We start from the raw sequence: 16,377 nt of genomic DNA, 5'->3' as shown, positions 1-16,377 counted from the left end.
ATTTGTGTATATACACATGCATATATATAAACACTTGCGCACATTAATATAAAGACTTATCGCTCCTATAAAGTATCTTTAGGTTAGACATAATGACGATGACTAATTTTTCGTTCTTCCTCGAGTTCACAACACACATGCACCTGTTTACAAACATATTTATGTACACACTCACATGCATATATAAGAAAACAAAAGATATTTTGAGTACAAGTATGTGTCTGCGTGTGTGTGGTTGTGATTAAATCAAAATATTTAAAGAATGGAAATACGAGAGGTCAGTTTAAGATTAAAATTAATTTCATCATTTGAAATGTTGGTAACAGGCAGAAGAACCTCAAGAAAGTGAAGCTGTAAAGAAATCAAAATAGAAATCTGAAGGAATTTCAAGGAATGAAATATTTCTGGTCTTCAACAAAGAAGAGGAGGAGGAAGAGACATTAAATGGATTGTCAATAAAGCGACTAATATCAATATATATATATACATATACATATATATATATATATATATATATATATATATATATATATATATATAGAGAGAGAGAGAGAGAGAGAGAGAGAGAGAGAGAGAGAGAGACAGACAGACAGACAGATAGATAGATAGATAGATAGCAGGCAGATATATAAAAAGATACGCTGAGAGATGAATCGATGGATAAATAGATAGAAAAATCAATAGATATATAAATAGAGAGATACACAAAATGTTAAAATAATAAATAGACGTATATTTAGAAATAAAATAGATAGATAGATAGATAGATATCGAACGAAAGACTGACCAATAAATACAGGGGAGGTTGATAAATACATAAATGGACATTAAATTTTAAGAATTGTAAAGAACGATTGAATCAAAGAGAAAACAAAAGTAGGATATAAGGTGGCGGAGTGGGGTGTTACGAAATGATTTTGGTAGTGAGACAGAGAAAGGTTGAAAGATTGATTCCGAAAGACAAACGTGAAAACTGAATCAAACTAGCATATTTAATTGTAATGACAAATACTGATAATTTGTTCTTTAATTGAGATAAGAAAATAGTTCAGATCGAAGCCATCGTGAGGAGAGAGAGAGAGATGACAAAACATTTATTGTGCGTAGGGACGTTAGCAGGCGCGTGTTTATGTAGAAGTATTTTATGTGAGGAGGACATAGATTGGAAAAACGCCTCGACTAAACAAAAACGTCTGTGTGAGTGTGTGTGGATATGCTTATATAGAATTATATATATGTCACTAAGGACGTGAAAGCATTATTCAAACAAGATTTCTGTTAAACATGCAATCAGGAAACAAATGCAACAATGATTATATCTTCAATCGTATTTTCATTATTGCTATTTTTAAAAGCCTTGTGGTTATTGTTTCGGCTCTTTATATTCTGAGTTCAAATCCTGCCGAGATCAACTTTGCTTTTCGTACCATCGGAGTCAATGAAATACCAGGCAAGTACTGAGGTCTCAAAGTATGAACTGATTCCCTCCCCTCAAAACTGCTGGCCTTGTGCCTCAATTAGAAAGCATTATCTTTTTCAAAAAGCACGTTGCTCTTTAATATTCGATCTACGCCAGATTTCAGTATCGCGCACGGACACACGTTTATTAAATGTCTATGAGGTGTGTGTGCGTGCGTGTGTGTTAAATGGAGCTGATAGCATCATCGTACGCAAATGCAAACATGTTCACATACATATACATGTGTGCGCGTAAACAGAAAATAAAAAGAAACTACAATGTCTTGGCTTGATTGATTTGTTGAGGTTTAATGTAGACTGGAAATGGTGAATTAAACGCGAGAATAGTAGCGGAACTGACGCAGGATTAGAACCTGTAAATTACGAATTCTTGTTGAATGACAAAAGGTGGGGTAGTAGTAACTGTAATTTTGTAGAATTGTAAGAAATCAACATGTTTTTTTTCTTTCAATCCTAGGGAACTCAGAATCTAAAATATACAAAATACGAACATTTTCTTATGTTCCTTTCCTGATAATTACCACTATACACAATGAATTTATATTGTTTTGAAACGATTTGCCAAACAAATCTGTCAACGATAGAATGGTTAGGAGTAAATAAATCTTTGAAAGGTTACAGCAATCTGAAACAATCGAATATTTTGTTTATCTTAAAAATGAATGAGTAACTAACAAAGATTCTGAAACATTATATTCCAAGTAAGGGTGTCATACAGACAGTGTCTAAAGGTGCTCCACGATTGTCAGATTTCCAACAAATAATCCAAAATAAGCCTGGCACATTGATAAATTGAAAATAAAGTTCTACAAGAGAAATTAACTCGGAGATACATGATTTGGTGGTGTTGTCATTGAAACAAGGTTGGAAATCGTGTTTAAAGCACACACAAATACGTAGGGACCGATTTATGATATTAACAAAGATCGTAATTAATTGATAAGGAGGTGGACGAACCTGAAAGAATATAATTGCGAAATATCAACTTACCTGTGGATCATTACCGTAGAAGAGATCGGCATTTTTTAATAGAAACCACTTTCTCTTCCATTTATGTGACAATCGGCTTCTCTTCATAAGCCAACCTTTACGTTCGTTGGACATGTTGTTGTGGTCGTCGTCTTCGTCTGCCTCGCCTTCCTTCATCCGAAGGCCAGACTTGGTGGTAGTCGTGGCGGTGTTGTTAGTGGTGGTGGTGCTGCTGGAAGCTATGCTGTTTGTAAAACTGTTACTGCTTGTTACTGTCGTAACTTCTGAGCTTTTTGATGTAGAGGCGTCGCTAGGTGGACTTAGAACAGTTGTTTCAGTGCTACTACTAGTGGGAGCAACCGAAACGAACACACTGTTCGCTTTTTCCACGTCTGAAGCCATCTTGTTCTCTCACAAGCACTCTTACACACACATACACAGAGAAACACATGCGACACACATACGAGAGGGAAAAACAACACAACACAACAGCGCTCTCACTCCTGAAAGGCGTGACACAACGCAAACACACTACTAACGCTAACGCCACCTTCACTTATGGCAGTTGATCATATTTTCTTTCAATTTCTGTTTACTGCGCAAGGTAAAACGCAACAGAAACAGACAACGAAAGATTAAAACGTCCAATTTTCCCCCACACCTTTTTTTTTTAGGCTAGGCATTGATCTACAAGTTCCTAAGCTGTTCGATAAAGATTAGCAATACTTCTCTCAGTGAATGTCGAAAGAATCGCTACCATTCGGTAGCAGCAACTAACAGCAGACGCAACCAACATGCAGCAACTGTTGCAAAGCATATGTACTATTACTCGTCATGTTTAATGGACATTTTTATAATTCTAATACATTTTTTTTAATGTATGTCTTTGTTGAGAGAGATAATACTCTTTCCTAAATTTTAGAAAAGGTGGGTGAGAAGGGGTGAATTTGGTGTTGGTGAAAGGACTACCTCTTCAGTTTCGTCTGAGGATTGAAGTTGGAAGAGAGAATGGGAAGGTGGTCAAGGTTTTAGGGTGCCTCGAACCTCTCATTGACTGTCCCTTCTCAGTTGTTATTATTATTTATATTATGATTCTTATTCTTCTTATTATTATTATTGTGATGGTATGTTTTGTATATTTGTCTATTTTAAATATATTTCTACATTGTATTTAGAAACTCATATTATTTGCATCGTATTGTTATACTTATGTTATCCTTGTGGCAAAATAAAGAAATCATTATTGTAATCATTACAGCTGACGTCGTTAGGAAATTCATATTCATCACAAAGCATTCTATTTCACCTCTCCTACAAATCCAAGGCCTTGTGCTTATTTGTGAAAACAGTTATACAATAGAAATAAAGAAGGTTAAAATAGGGTGTGCCAGATATGTATTTATTTGTATATACAAACATACATACATGTAAGTATATGAAGACACTCACTTGTGTCTATGTGTATGTGTGTGTGACTGGATGTATGTGTGTGTGTGTATATATATATATATATATATATATATTATTTCATATATTCATATGTATTTATACATTCATGGGCATATTCATGAACAGGATACCCTAAAAAAAAGTGTGGAACCCAACTTTAGAAGGATCAGATAACTCCATCATTATATGGACATAAACCTTCTCCCTCCTTTAACATCATCTCCAAAACAAGACAATTGACTCAGTCATCCATGTGAAACCTATTGCTCATAATGTTTACTTAATGACATGACTTCTTAGATTTCCCCTCCATGCCTTTACATTCTGTTTCAAGGGATAGCTGAAGCAAATACAGTTTTGTGAGGAAAAAATAAAGATTTGATTCCAGCTTTTTAGTTTCATATGCTGCATTATCCCTTTTGACATAACAGCAATCAAGAGAAAAACAGACCACCTATACTAAAAGAACACAGAAGCATGAGGAACCTCATAGCACATTCAAATGATAACAAGATTCATGTTACATGCCACAATATTTAATTAGAGACATGCAGTTCAATTCTGTTAGCTCTCAGTTCCTAAAATAGAGAATACAATGGTTGCTAATACATATGAAGTTAAAGTGCCCTTAAAGATTTGTGGACAAAAGGTGGGAAAAATGAACAGATATCAACTTATGTGAGGCACACCCTTCTGTATTGGGTTACTTTTCCAAGTTGAGGTTCTGGGTGAAGATCAAACTAAGCGTGACCCTTGACATCTGTGGTGTTTTGATGTTTTTGCAACTATCTGTGAGTTAGGTAATCCTATGGTTAAAGCATCCGTGTAATTGATACAATTTTAGATGGTATCTAATCCTTCTAAAGTACCATTCTACTCCTTTTTTGAGAGCATTCTATTTAGTCTATTATGTATACAATGTATACATAAATACATGTATACATATATGTCCATGAGTGTGTGTGTGTGTAAGAATATATGTATATATATATATATATATATATATATATATATATATATATATGTATATATAATCTGAAAAGTATATATATATATATATTATCTGAAAATATATATATATATATATATATATATATATATATATATATTATATGAAAATTATAGTATTAAATATCCACCATGGCTGGTCTTACCAATTAGTTTCACATAAAGAATACAATGAAGTGTTAGGTAACGAACCGATGATATAACTTTACGCTCATCAGAGATAGCCGATATGGTAGGGAATATGGCAACTGCTCTCTATTGTCAGAGGTGGATTAGCACAACCAGTCAGCGGTGTGTGTATGTGTGTACATGTGTGCATGCGTGTGTGTGAGCACTATGTAGAAGGCATATGGAAAGGTGCATAAGCATATGTATTTGAGGAGTGTATGTATGCATGAACGTGTGATTGTATATGAACTTCACAGCAACTACTGACTGGTTGAGTTAATCTGCTTCTGAATAATAGAGAGCAGTCACCGTATTCCTTTCCATATTGGCCAACTCTGATGAGCATAAAGTTATATAATCAGTGTGTTACCTAACACTCCATTGTATTCTTTACATGAAACCGATTGGTAAGACCAACCATGTTGGATATTCACTAGTATACTTTTTGGATAATATACCCACTCTAACAGATATACAAGTGCATCTCTTCCCTGACTTATGGTCTCTTAGATGACTCATGTGCCTATATATATATATATATATATATATATATATATATATAATTCAAAATCGAACCAAATTCGACGACTGGCACCCATGCCAACCTTCCTTCATTGGACAATAAACTCTGCTTGCGGAGACCTGTTGGGGCAAGTGAAATCGAAATTGAACCAAATTCGATGACTGGCACCCATGCCAGTGGAGCACCAACAGCTCTATCTGAGCAGGATCAATGCCAGAGCAGCTGTCTGGCTTCTGTGCTGGTGGCACATAAAAAGCACCATTTGAGTGTGATCGTTACCAGCGTCGCCTTACTAGCACTTGTGCTGGTGACACGTGAACAAAACATTCAAGTGAGGTCATTGCCAGTGCTGCTGGACTGACTCCTGTGCAGGTGGCACGTAAAAAACATCATTTGAGCATAGCCATTGCCAGTACCACCAGACTGGCACTCATGCCGGTGGTACGTAAAAGCACGCACTACACTCTTGGAGTGATTGGCGTTTGGAAGGGCATCCAGCTGTAGAAACTCTGCCAGATCAGATTGGAGCCTGGTGCAGCCATCTGGTTCGCCAGTCCTCAGTCAAATCGTCCAACCCATACTAGTATGGAAAGCAGACGTTAAACGATGATGATGATGATGATGATATATATATATATATACAGTAGATCCCACTTTATAAATCCATCCATTTAATGTATCCAAAATGGGTTGGGATGGAATTTTTACACATAAAATCTCTCATTTAATAAATCCAAACCATCGCTTAATAAATCCAGTTGCCACTGCTCCTTCCTAAAGATTCAACAAGTGGCAGTGAATGAATGAAGTGCTTATTTTTTCACTCTTAAATACTGACAGGTAGACTCCAGCAGCCACAGCCAGCCAGCTGTCATGTGGTACACTCTATCATCCAAAAATAGATCGATAAATATGTAGTAGCTGGTGGTGGCTGCTGGAGTCTACCTCACAACCCTGTCATTCAAGTGGAAAAGTAAGCTCCAAGACACCCCTTGTCAAAATTACGCGCCCTTCTTATTCATTGAATGATGGTGTGTACCATGTGACAGCTGGTTGGTTGCAGCTGCTGGAGCCTACCTGTCAGTATTTAAAAGCAAAAGAAACGCATCATTTGTCATTCACATAGAGAGGCAGACATACACACAAGTTGTTCAAAATGTTCAGAATGAAAAGAGAAAGGCAGGACAAATCTGTGGCAGAAAAGATTCAATTGTTAGAATGTTACAAAGCTCTTGGGAAAACAACTCAGTGGGAAGCAGCACAGAGTTTAGGAATTTCAAGAGGTCTGCTCCAGAATTTGCTAAAGAATGAGGATGACCTTTGTGCCAAAGAACATGATGGCTGTTCATCAAAGAGAAAATGCCAGCGAGAGGGAAAAGACCAACAGACAGACTGTGCTCTCTACAATTGGTTTCAATTTATTTGCTTGAGAAATGTCCCTGTCAATGGCCCGATCCTAATGCACAAAACCAACAGCATTGCTCAAGCTGCTGGACACGATTTTAAGGCATTCAAAGGTTGGTTTTACCATTGGCAAAAAAGACATGGAATTTTTTTTACGGTTCTAAAAGGTAAGTGATGTAATTCACTAGTTCACATTTTTCTCTTTAGAGAACACAAACTAAACATATCATTCTTAGCAGGTGATGCAGCTGAAGTTCACGTTGATGGAGCCCATCAATTTCATGAGACAACCATGCAGCTTCTGTTGAAATTGTATAGGCCACAGGACATCTACAACGCTAATGAAACTGCGATCTACTTCCGTGCATTACCAGGAAATACATATGTCTACAAGAGTTGCAAGAAAACTGTGAGAGGCTTTAAGACAGCACAGGATCATGTGACCTTGATGGTGGCCTGCAACATGAGTGGAGACAAAGAAGACTTGCTCTTAATCGGAAAGGCTGGTTCACCAAGATGCTTCAAAAATGTCAAAATGTTTCCGATTCAATACAACTTTTCAACCAATGCTTGGATGACAGAAAAAATCTATGGAAGATGGCTCAGATCTTGGGATCGTTGTTTGCAGGAATCTGGAAGACAAGTGGTGGTCCTACTTGACAATTGCTTTTCTGGTGTAGTCATCGATGATCTCAAGAATATCACTTTAAAATTTCTTCCTCCCAACACAATGTCAGTGCTGCAGCCCTGTGACATGGGGATAATCAAGACCTTGAAAGCCTACTTCAAACATGAAATGTGAAAGATGTTATAGAAGACACTGAATGTGACATTTTTGCCCAAGAAGTTGCAAAGCTGATCACCATTTTGGATGCCATGTACATGTTAAGTGTAGCTTGGAAGAAGGTCTCTAGCTAGACAATCAAAGCTGGATCAAAGCTGGTTTTGTTTCGCCCAAAGAATCAAATGAAGCCATAGATGTTAACAAAGATTTGATCCTGCCTTCACCACCTATTGGATTGACCGAAAAGCATTTCAAAAATTGGTTGTCTGTAGATGATGGGACTGTTGTTGCTCCAGAGATCATCACTGAAGAAGAAAAACTAGACGAGATTATTCATGACATTCAGCAATCTAAGAAGGAAACTGAAGGAGATGAAGATGGCGATTCCAACATTGATGTTGATGAAAGAGTTCTGGAGCCTCAAACACCAGCTGAAATGAAACACTATCTAACTTGAAAGTAAACTTGGAAGTTTTGATTTCAGTGACATGAATCTTTTTAGAACTCTTAAGGAAAAAAAATCAATGCAGAGTTACAAACAATACATCCCGGAAAGCAAACAATGCTTGACAAATTTTTGATTCAATGACATTGTTTATAATGTTTTTATTTGTGTATTCACATACATATGTATTTTAATAAATACACATGTTTAATCAATTGGCAAATTTTGTTCCCTCTGTTAATAAATCCCAAATAGGTGGTCCCAAGATGGATTTATAAAGCAGGGCCTACTGTATCTATCTATCTATCTATATATATATATATATATATATATATATATATATATATATATATATATATAATGAATTAAAAGCAGCACTAGTGTTGTAAACATTATCGGTCACACATACTCAATGTACATATGTGTTTCTCTCATTTACCTGTTTGCTGCAGTACAGTGCTCTGGGCACAACTCCCTCATAGCACAGTCATACACAGGCAAGACAATCCACCTCCAATCCCATCCAGGAGTGAGTGATGGATACCAACATTTTGCCATTTTTGTGGATTATCAACATCACATACCTGAATCAAACTGGAGATGAACTGAATCACCAATTTATGGCTTTATACAAATAATGTAAGAACCATCTGCTGGTATGCTGCAACAATGCATACATAAGATTAAATTCAATTACGAGTTAAAAGCAGTGCTAATGTTGTAAACATTATTGACTGCATTTACTCAATGTATGTGTTTTGCTTGCTCGCCAGTTCACTGCAGTTCACTCTGGGGATGACTCCCTCATTGCACTGGGTGTTAAAACACTTGAAAGTCATTGAACAAGTTCATGGGAGATGGTTTCTTTGTTTTATTCACATCTTGAAAGCATAAAGCTAATCAAGCTACATAAGTGATATATATAAAAACATATATTCACATGTAAATAGAGAGAAAACAAAGACTGAAAATATTCAGATGGTGAGTATTCATTCATACATAGATATATGGATATTTATATATTAACAGACCAGACTTACACAGAGTACAAAGGCACAGAAAATTAATGGGAGAAGGTATGGTGTTACAGATCTTGGTAGCTGTTTCTGGGGACTTGGAGTTACTTCATACTATTGGCTGACGTAGTAAAGTAAAGTACATGGAACCAGTAGTGGAAGCATATAAACATTCAGTAAATCCAGTCTCTGTCTTCAGGGTGGAGAGATAGGCATCTATATATAAATATCTATATATTTATACATGAATGTTCACCATCTTTATATTTTCAGTCTCTGTTTTCTCTCTATTTACATGTACATTCTATTATTCTTTTATTTGTTTCAGTCATTTGACTGCGGCCATGCTGGAGCACAGCCTTTAGTCAAACAAATTGACCCCAGGACTTATTCTTTGTAAGCATAGTACTTATTCTATCAGTCTCTTTTGCTGAACTACTAAGTTACGGAGACATAAACACACCAACATCGGTTGTCAAGCAATTGGTTGCTCAATGTGCCATGCAGTGGGACTGAACCTGGATCCATGTGGTTGGTAAGCAAACTACTTACCACACAGCCACTCCTGCGCATATATGTATGTATATTTTATATATCAAGCCCAAGCAGTTTATTTGTTTATTTGTATCATTATCTCCATATCTGCTCACATGGATTCCTCTTATACCCCACAGACTTAATCCTCAGTAAAGATTTCAGTGCATAAGTTCAAATCATTTGAGCGTGGCTGACTCTATGTATATATATATATATATATATATATATATATATATTTATGAATGTGTGCGTGTGTATTTTACACATGTACATATATATGTGTGAATGTGAGTGTGTGTGTGTATGCAGGTATATATATGCGCAGGTGTGTGTGTGTGTGTGTGTGTTCCCTATCTTGGAATGATTGTAATTAAAAGTCACTCTTCATACAAATGGTATCATTTTTTGCAATCCGCCACTAAAGCATGCCAAGGTTTACATGTATTTACACACACACACACACACATACATATATATATATTTATCATCATCATCATTTGCTTGGAAATAGGTTACAATTGATTACAGGGAGGGCATCTGACTTAAGAAAAATATAACCTCCACAAAGTGTGTTTGATGCATGCAAGCATATAAAAATGAACATTAAACAATTGTGATGATGATGGTGGTGGTGGTGGTGGTGGTGATAAATACTTATACCTATGTGTGTATGAGTGTGTATGCATGTATGTAAGTGCTTACATTGAAAGTCAACTGTCTGCTCTGACTTTCAGCCCCGGCTATTTAAAATACATGTTAATATGTTTTACAATTCTTATGCTTCTGAGGTTGACTTCACTTTTCATCCTTTTGTGAGTTGATAAAATAAGTATCAGTTGGGTACGGGGGCGGGGAATCAATGTAATTGACTCACCCCTTTCCTTGAACTTGCTGGCTTTGTGCCAAAATATGAAACCAGTATACTTTACAACTCTTACATCACAATAAGTGTGAGTGTGTACATGTGTGCATGCATGCATGCATGTGTGTGTATGTGTGTGTATGTGTGTATGTGTGTGTGTGTGTGAGCACTATGTAGAAGGCACATGGAAAGGTGCATAGGCATGTGTGTTTGAGGGGTGTATGTGTGCATGAATGTGTGATTGTAAGCAAAATGGGTGATGATGAAACATGAGTAGGGGGGTGAAGTCAGTATGTTTGTGTATGTATTTTTGAATGCATATATGTGAGTGTGTGTTTGTATATGAGTGAGCACATGCGTCAGTGGTGTGGTGTAAAGTGATGTTATTAAATTGAATACATATGTGTGTGTGTGTGTGTGTGTATTTATGGATGTATGCATATGTATATACATAAATACATACATACATGATGGCCATCCACTCATGACTGAGGAAGACCATCGCTGACCTTCAGGAACATTGTGCACTCTAGGACTAACTTATATTTTGCATTTGCGGCTCTGTTGGTGGCTAATGAGCCCTGCACTTGACAAGCATACATGACTGGAAACATTGCAAACCAAGCTTTCCCCATTCACTACACCAGCAGTGCACTTTTGAGCAGCATACTTAAGTTCTTCATGCAGAATACATGTTCTTTCAAAGGTGTCGACCCCCTCCATAACCTGCTTCCTCTATCTGTGGCGATGACAAGCATTGCTCTCCCAGTCGGTCTCCTGCATATCACAGGCCTTTAATGAGGATTTGACATACATACATACATACATACATACATACATACATGTATATACTTTTTACTAAAGCCCAGAAAATCTTCACAGATTGTTATTCTGAGTTTCACATTACTATTCATTAGGCAGTTATGATCACAATTGTCCAACGAATGGTAATGTGAAAACTGAGTGTTCACAACTATCTGACTAATCTTGATGTGAAACTCTGAGTAACAGTCTGTGAAGATATCAGCCATTTTGTCAGACAAAATGGCTGATATTTAGCAAGGTGAGACACACATAAGAAAGAAGGAAACAAAGGACCACTGATGAGGTCACAGAAGTGTGACGAAAGAACTCTGGCCGAAATAAGATTAAGATTAATGTAATATAAAGCTGAAGCAAATTAACACCAAATATACAGTGCGTGTGTTTTTATTGGCTAAACTGGCAATATGACCATCCCCAAGTACAATATATATATATATATATATATATATATATGTGTGTGTGAAATTTTGAATTTAGTTCATGGACCCCGCCGTACTACCTTTACAGACCACCAGGGGTTTGCAGACCACAGGTTGGTAACCACTGGTCTAATCTGTGCCTTCTTTTGTTAACTATATGAAAATGAAATGGAAAAGAATTATCCCCCTTAGATACTAATGTCCCAATACAAATATTTGGGAACAAACACATATTATCAGATATTATCGACATGTAATATAAGAATTATGTTTGTGAAAGGACAAACAGAAATGAAATGCATATTTTCTTATGTCTATGCACCATTTCCTTTTTATGGATCTTTTATTGTTCACTTTTCTGTCTTGTGTTTTATCATATGTACTATGCATACACTTTTGGCTATCATTACTGTCCTTTTCAGTGCAGAGACAAAGCATCAATAAGTTAACGAAAAAGACACTAGTACAACCAGCAGCTAACCACAATGGACAAACGGCAATAGTAACACAAGGACCAGCAATCAAAATAATGTTCACTAGTCCTTGTGTTACTGTTGCCATTTAGTGTGATTGTAGCAGCAATCAAAACGTTCACTGGTCCCTGTGTTACGGTCGCCATTTGTCCATTGAGGTTAGCTGCTGGTTGTACTACTGCCTTCTGAGGTCTCTCATTCATTGTCTGGTCATTGCTTTTGTATTGAACCAGTGCTTAAGTCAGCTGCCATCTGCTGTCTGTTGTCAGAGGGGTTAGCTGTGCTGAGTATATAGTGAAGGTTTAGCTCAGAAAGAAGTGTGCCAAAGGTGAAATTGTTGTTGGGGCCAGTTCCACACAAAAGCTTGATTGGTTAGAATTTTTCTGATAATGTAGGAACTACATTATCACAAAATTCTAGCAAATTACAACCATCTTCTAGAGTAGTTTTTTTCTTTTTTTTTTTTTTTACATCAGATATAGTGATCTGATTGCAAAATATTCCTGCTATAGGGTTGATGTAACTGACTTACTCATCCTTGAAATTGTTGCCCCTTGTGCCAAAATTTAAAATCACCATCATCATCATCATCATCATTATTAAGGTGGTAAGCCGACGGGATCATTACCATGCTGGACAAAATGCTTAGTGGCATTGTCCATCTTTACATTCTAAGCTCAAATACTGTTGAGGTTGACTTTGTCCTTCATCCTTCCAAGTACCATTTAAGCACGGGGGGGGGGGGGGGTCAATGTAATTGACTTTGTCTTTGCCTCCAAAATTTCAGGCCTTGTGCCTATATCAGAAAGGATTATTATTAAGAGTGGTGACCTGCCAGAATCTTTAGCACATTGTGCAAAATGCTTAGTGACATTTCTTCCAGCTGTGTATGCTCTGAGTTCAAATCCAACTGAGGCTGACTGCGTTTCATCCTTTCAGAAGGTGATTAAAATAAGTACCAGTTGAGTATTGATGTCGATGTAATCAACTTACCCATTCATCCTAAAAGTGCAGGCTTTGTACCTAAATTTGAAACTATTATTTATGGCAGTGAGCTGGCAGAACCATGTGCATGCTGGGCAAAATGCTTAGCAGTATTTCCTCCAACTTTATGTTCGGAAGTTCAAATTCTGCTGCAGTTGACTTTGCCTTTCGTCCTTTCAGGGTTGATGAAATAAGTAAAAGTTGAGCACTGGAGTTGATTCAATTTATTAAACCTCCCCTATCCTCCAAAACTTTGTCTTCCATCCTTTTGGAGTTGATAAAATAAAATACAAGTCAAATACTGAGATCAATGCTATCAACTAAACCCCAGACCCTAATATTGCTGGCCTTGTGCCCAAATTTGAAATATTTATTATTATTATATCATTAAGGATGGTGAGCTGGCAGAATTATTAGCATGTCAGAGGAAATGTTTAGCAGCATTTCTTCCAGTTGTAAGCATTCTGACTTCAAATCCTGTGAAAGTCAACTTTGCCTTTCATCCTTTCTGGGTTGATAAAGTACCAGGCAAGTACTGGGGTTGATGTAATTGACTTCCCCAACACCCTTGAAAATTGCTAACCTTGTTCCAAAATTAGTCAGAATCATTATAATTATGTTCTGAGTTCAAATCCTGCCAAGGTCAACTTTGCCTTTCCTCCTTTCTGAGTTGATAAATAGAGTACTGGGATTGATGTAATCAACTTGCCTCATCTCCTCAAAACTGCCGTCCTTGTCCCAAAATTAGGAAGAAAATAAAGTATTATTAAGGCGATGAACTGGCAGAATTGTAAAAATGTTGGTCAAAATAAATGCTTAGTGGTATTTCTTCTGGCTCTTTACATTCTGAGTTGAAACCCTACCACAATCGACTTTACCTTTCATTCTTTCAGGGGTTGCTTACATAAAGCACCAGTCAAGTACTGCAGTTGATATAATCAAGTAACACCCCTTCCACTAAAGTTGCTGGTCTTGTGCCAAAATTAGGAAGAATTATTATTATTATTATTATTATTATTATTATTATTATTATTAAGGCAGTGAGCTGGCAGAATTGTTAGCAGACCAGGCAAAATGCTTAGCAGTATTTTGCTCATCTATACATTTTGAGTTGAAATTCTGCCAAGGTTGACTTTGCCTTTCATCATTTCGGGGTTGATGAAATAAGTACCAGTTACACACTGGAGGTCGATGTAATCGACTAGCACCTTCCCTCACATTTCAGGCCTTGTGCCTATAGTAGAAAGGATTATTATTATTATAACCTTAAATAAAGTGGTGAACTGGTAGAATTGTTTTATGTCTTGAGTCTTTACATTCTGAGTTCAAATTCCGCCAAAGTCAATTTTGCTTTTCATCCTTTTGGGGGTCAATAAAATAAGTACCAGTTGAGCACTTGTATCGATGTAATCAACTAACCCCACCCACTGCCCTGAAATTGCTGACCTTGTGCCAAAATCTGAAACCATTATTATGACCTCAAATAAATCTGCTCTCACCACGTAACTAAATGACTGACAGGCACAGGGCTTTACACTTTTTATATATATAGAATTTGAGTTGCATCTCTGTCCAAACAATATATTTAGTCAAGCAGCAAATATTTGGAAACTGAAATCAAACTGACTATAGCGTGAATATGACAAATTCCTAGTTCTTTTTCTTTATAAATCTCAATTTCTACAATCAGACAATGAATGTGAGCAAATGGCATAGAATAAATCTATGGCTCAGTTTTGAGCTACAGAACAAATCTATAGTTCAGTTTTGATCCCTGGAAGAAAGCTTTTCACTTCAATTCATTCATTCTGTGAATGCTTTGGAGACCATCAAAACACTTAATTTTCCTTTTTTATCCAACTTGTATGTAACCTAGTCAAACAGCAACAAACTTAAATAATGAATAATGCAAGTATTTCAGATACACACACACACACACACAAAAGTAACCAGTAAATTAACAAGAAGTCCAAAATAAGCTGTAAGTATATATTTATTTATAAAAATTCTTTGCAAAGCAGGTGCCATGCAAGGATATAGCATCTTTTTTTTTTTCTCAAGATGTCTGCTTCAATGTTGGATCACTGGATATATTGTCTTAGGATACTGAAATATACAGATATGTTACACCAAGAAGAGGTGGGGGTTTGGGGTCTTTATAGTTACACATCCAATTTTGTAAACAGGTTAAAGAAAACATTTATGTCAGATCAATGATTCATCATAAGTGACTGTTGTTGTAAGATTTTCCTAAAAGTGTTAAAATAACAGAAATACTACATAAGAAATTGCATACATTATGCAAATATCTTCAAATTTCAAAGACTAAAATAAAACAAAAACACATCCTATCAATGCTAGTATAGAAGAAAAAAAAATGAATAGAATAAAAGAGAAAGTACTTTCATAATTTTAATAAGTTGAAACTGTCATAATGTATGTGTTTATAAAGTTTTCTGACTTTTTTGTTTTGCATATTTTAGGGATAATGTTAAAATAGATGACAAAAGAGAGAGGTGGGATCTGAAACATTGATTTATTATTTGAGTATTAATATCTTGACCCATTATTTATATTTCCAAATTTTGTAGTGGGGATGAAATAAATATAACTCAAAAGACACCCTGTTCATGTCATATAGTAATTTGTCAAAACAAAAACAATAGCTGATTTCAGCCATTCCAAAATATAATAATAAATAATAATAATAATAACTGTTTCAAATTTTGGTACAAGGCCACAAGTAGTGTTAGTCAATGCCTTCGATTTGAGTACTTGATTGGTACTTTATTTTAGTGACCCCCAAAGGAATGAATGACAAAGTTGACATCAGTGGTCTTTGAACTTGGAACATAAAATGCCAGAACAAGTGCCACTAAGCATTTGTTCAATGCACTAGTGATTCTATCTGCTAACCACCTTAATAATGATTTCAAATTTTGGCACAAGGTCAGTAATTTGAGAGGGGGTAAGTCAATTACACTGACCCCAGTGCTCAATTGGTACTTATTTTATCAACCCAAAAGGGGATG

General features: G+C 36.1%; 1 protein-coding gene across 2 annotated transcripts in view; it reads right to left on the bottom strand.

Annotated features, from left to right (window-relative positions):
• LOC106880322 (uncharacterized) overlaps positions 1 to 3,871 on the bottom strand; it is an 86,867-nt gene extending 82,996 nt beyond the window's left edge. Inside the window, exon 1 of one of the 2 annotated variants that reach the window (XM_089359892.1) lies at positions 2,470 to 3,871. In XM_089359892.1, coding sequence (XP_089216018.1) covers positions 2,470 to 2,850 — 381 coding nt within the window. In that variant the 5' untranslated portion in view covers positions 2,851 to 3,871. The remainder of the gene's footprint in view (positions 1 to 2,469) is intronic. The other variant, XM_014930199.3, reaches the window with a different exon arrangement.
• Positions 3,872 to 16,377: the final 12,506 nt, after the last annotated feature.

The sequence above is a fragment of the Octopus bimaculoides genome, chromosome 11 (assembly GCF_046866305.1).
Source record: "Octopus bimaculoides isolate indiv1 chromosome 11, ASM4686630v1, whole genome shotgun sequence".
NCBI classification, from domain to species: Eukaryota; Metazoa; Mollusca; class Cephalopoda; order Octopoda; family Octopodidae; genus Octopus; species Octopus bimaculoides.
Note: the sequence above shows the minus strand (reverse complement) of the source record. Positions and strands in the feature narration are given on the sequence as shown.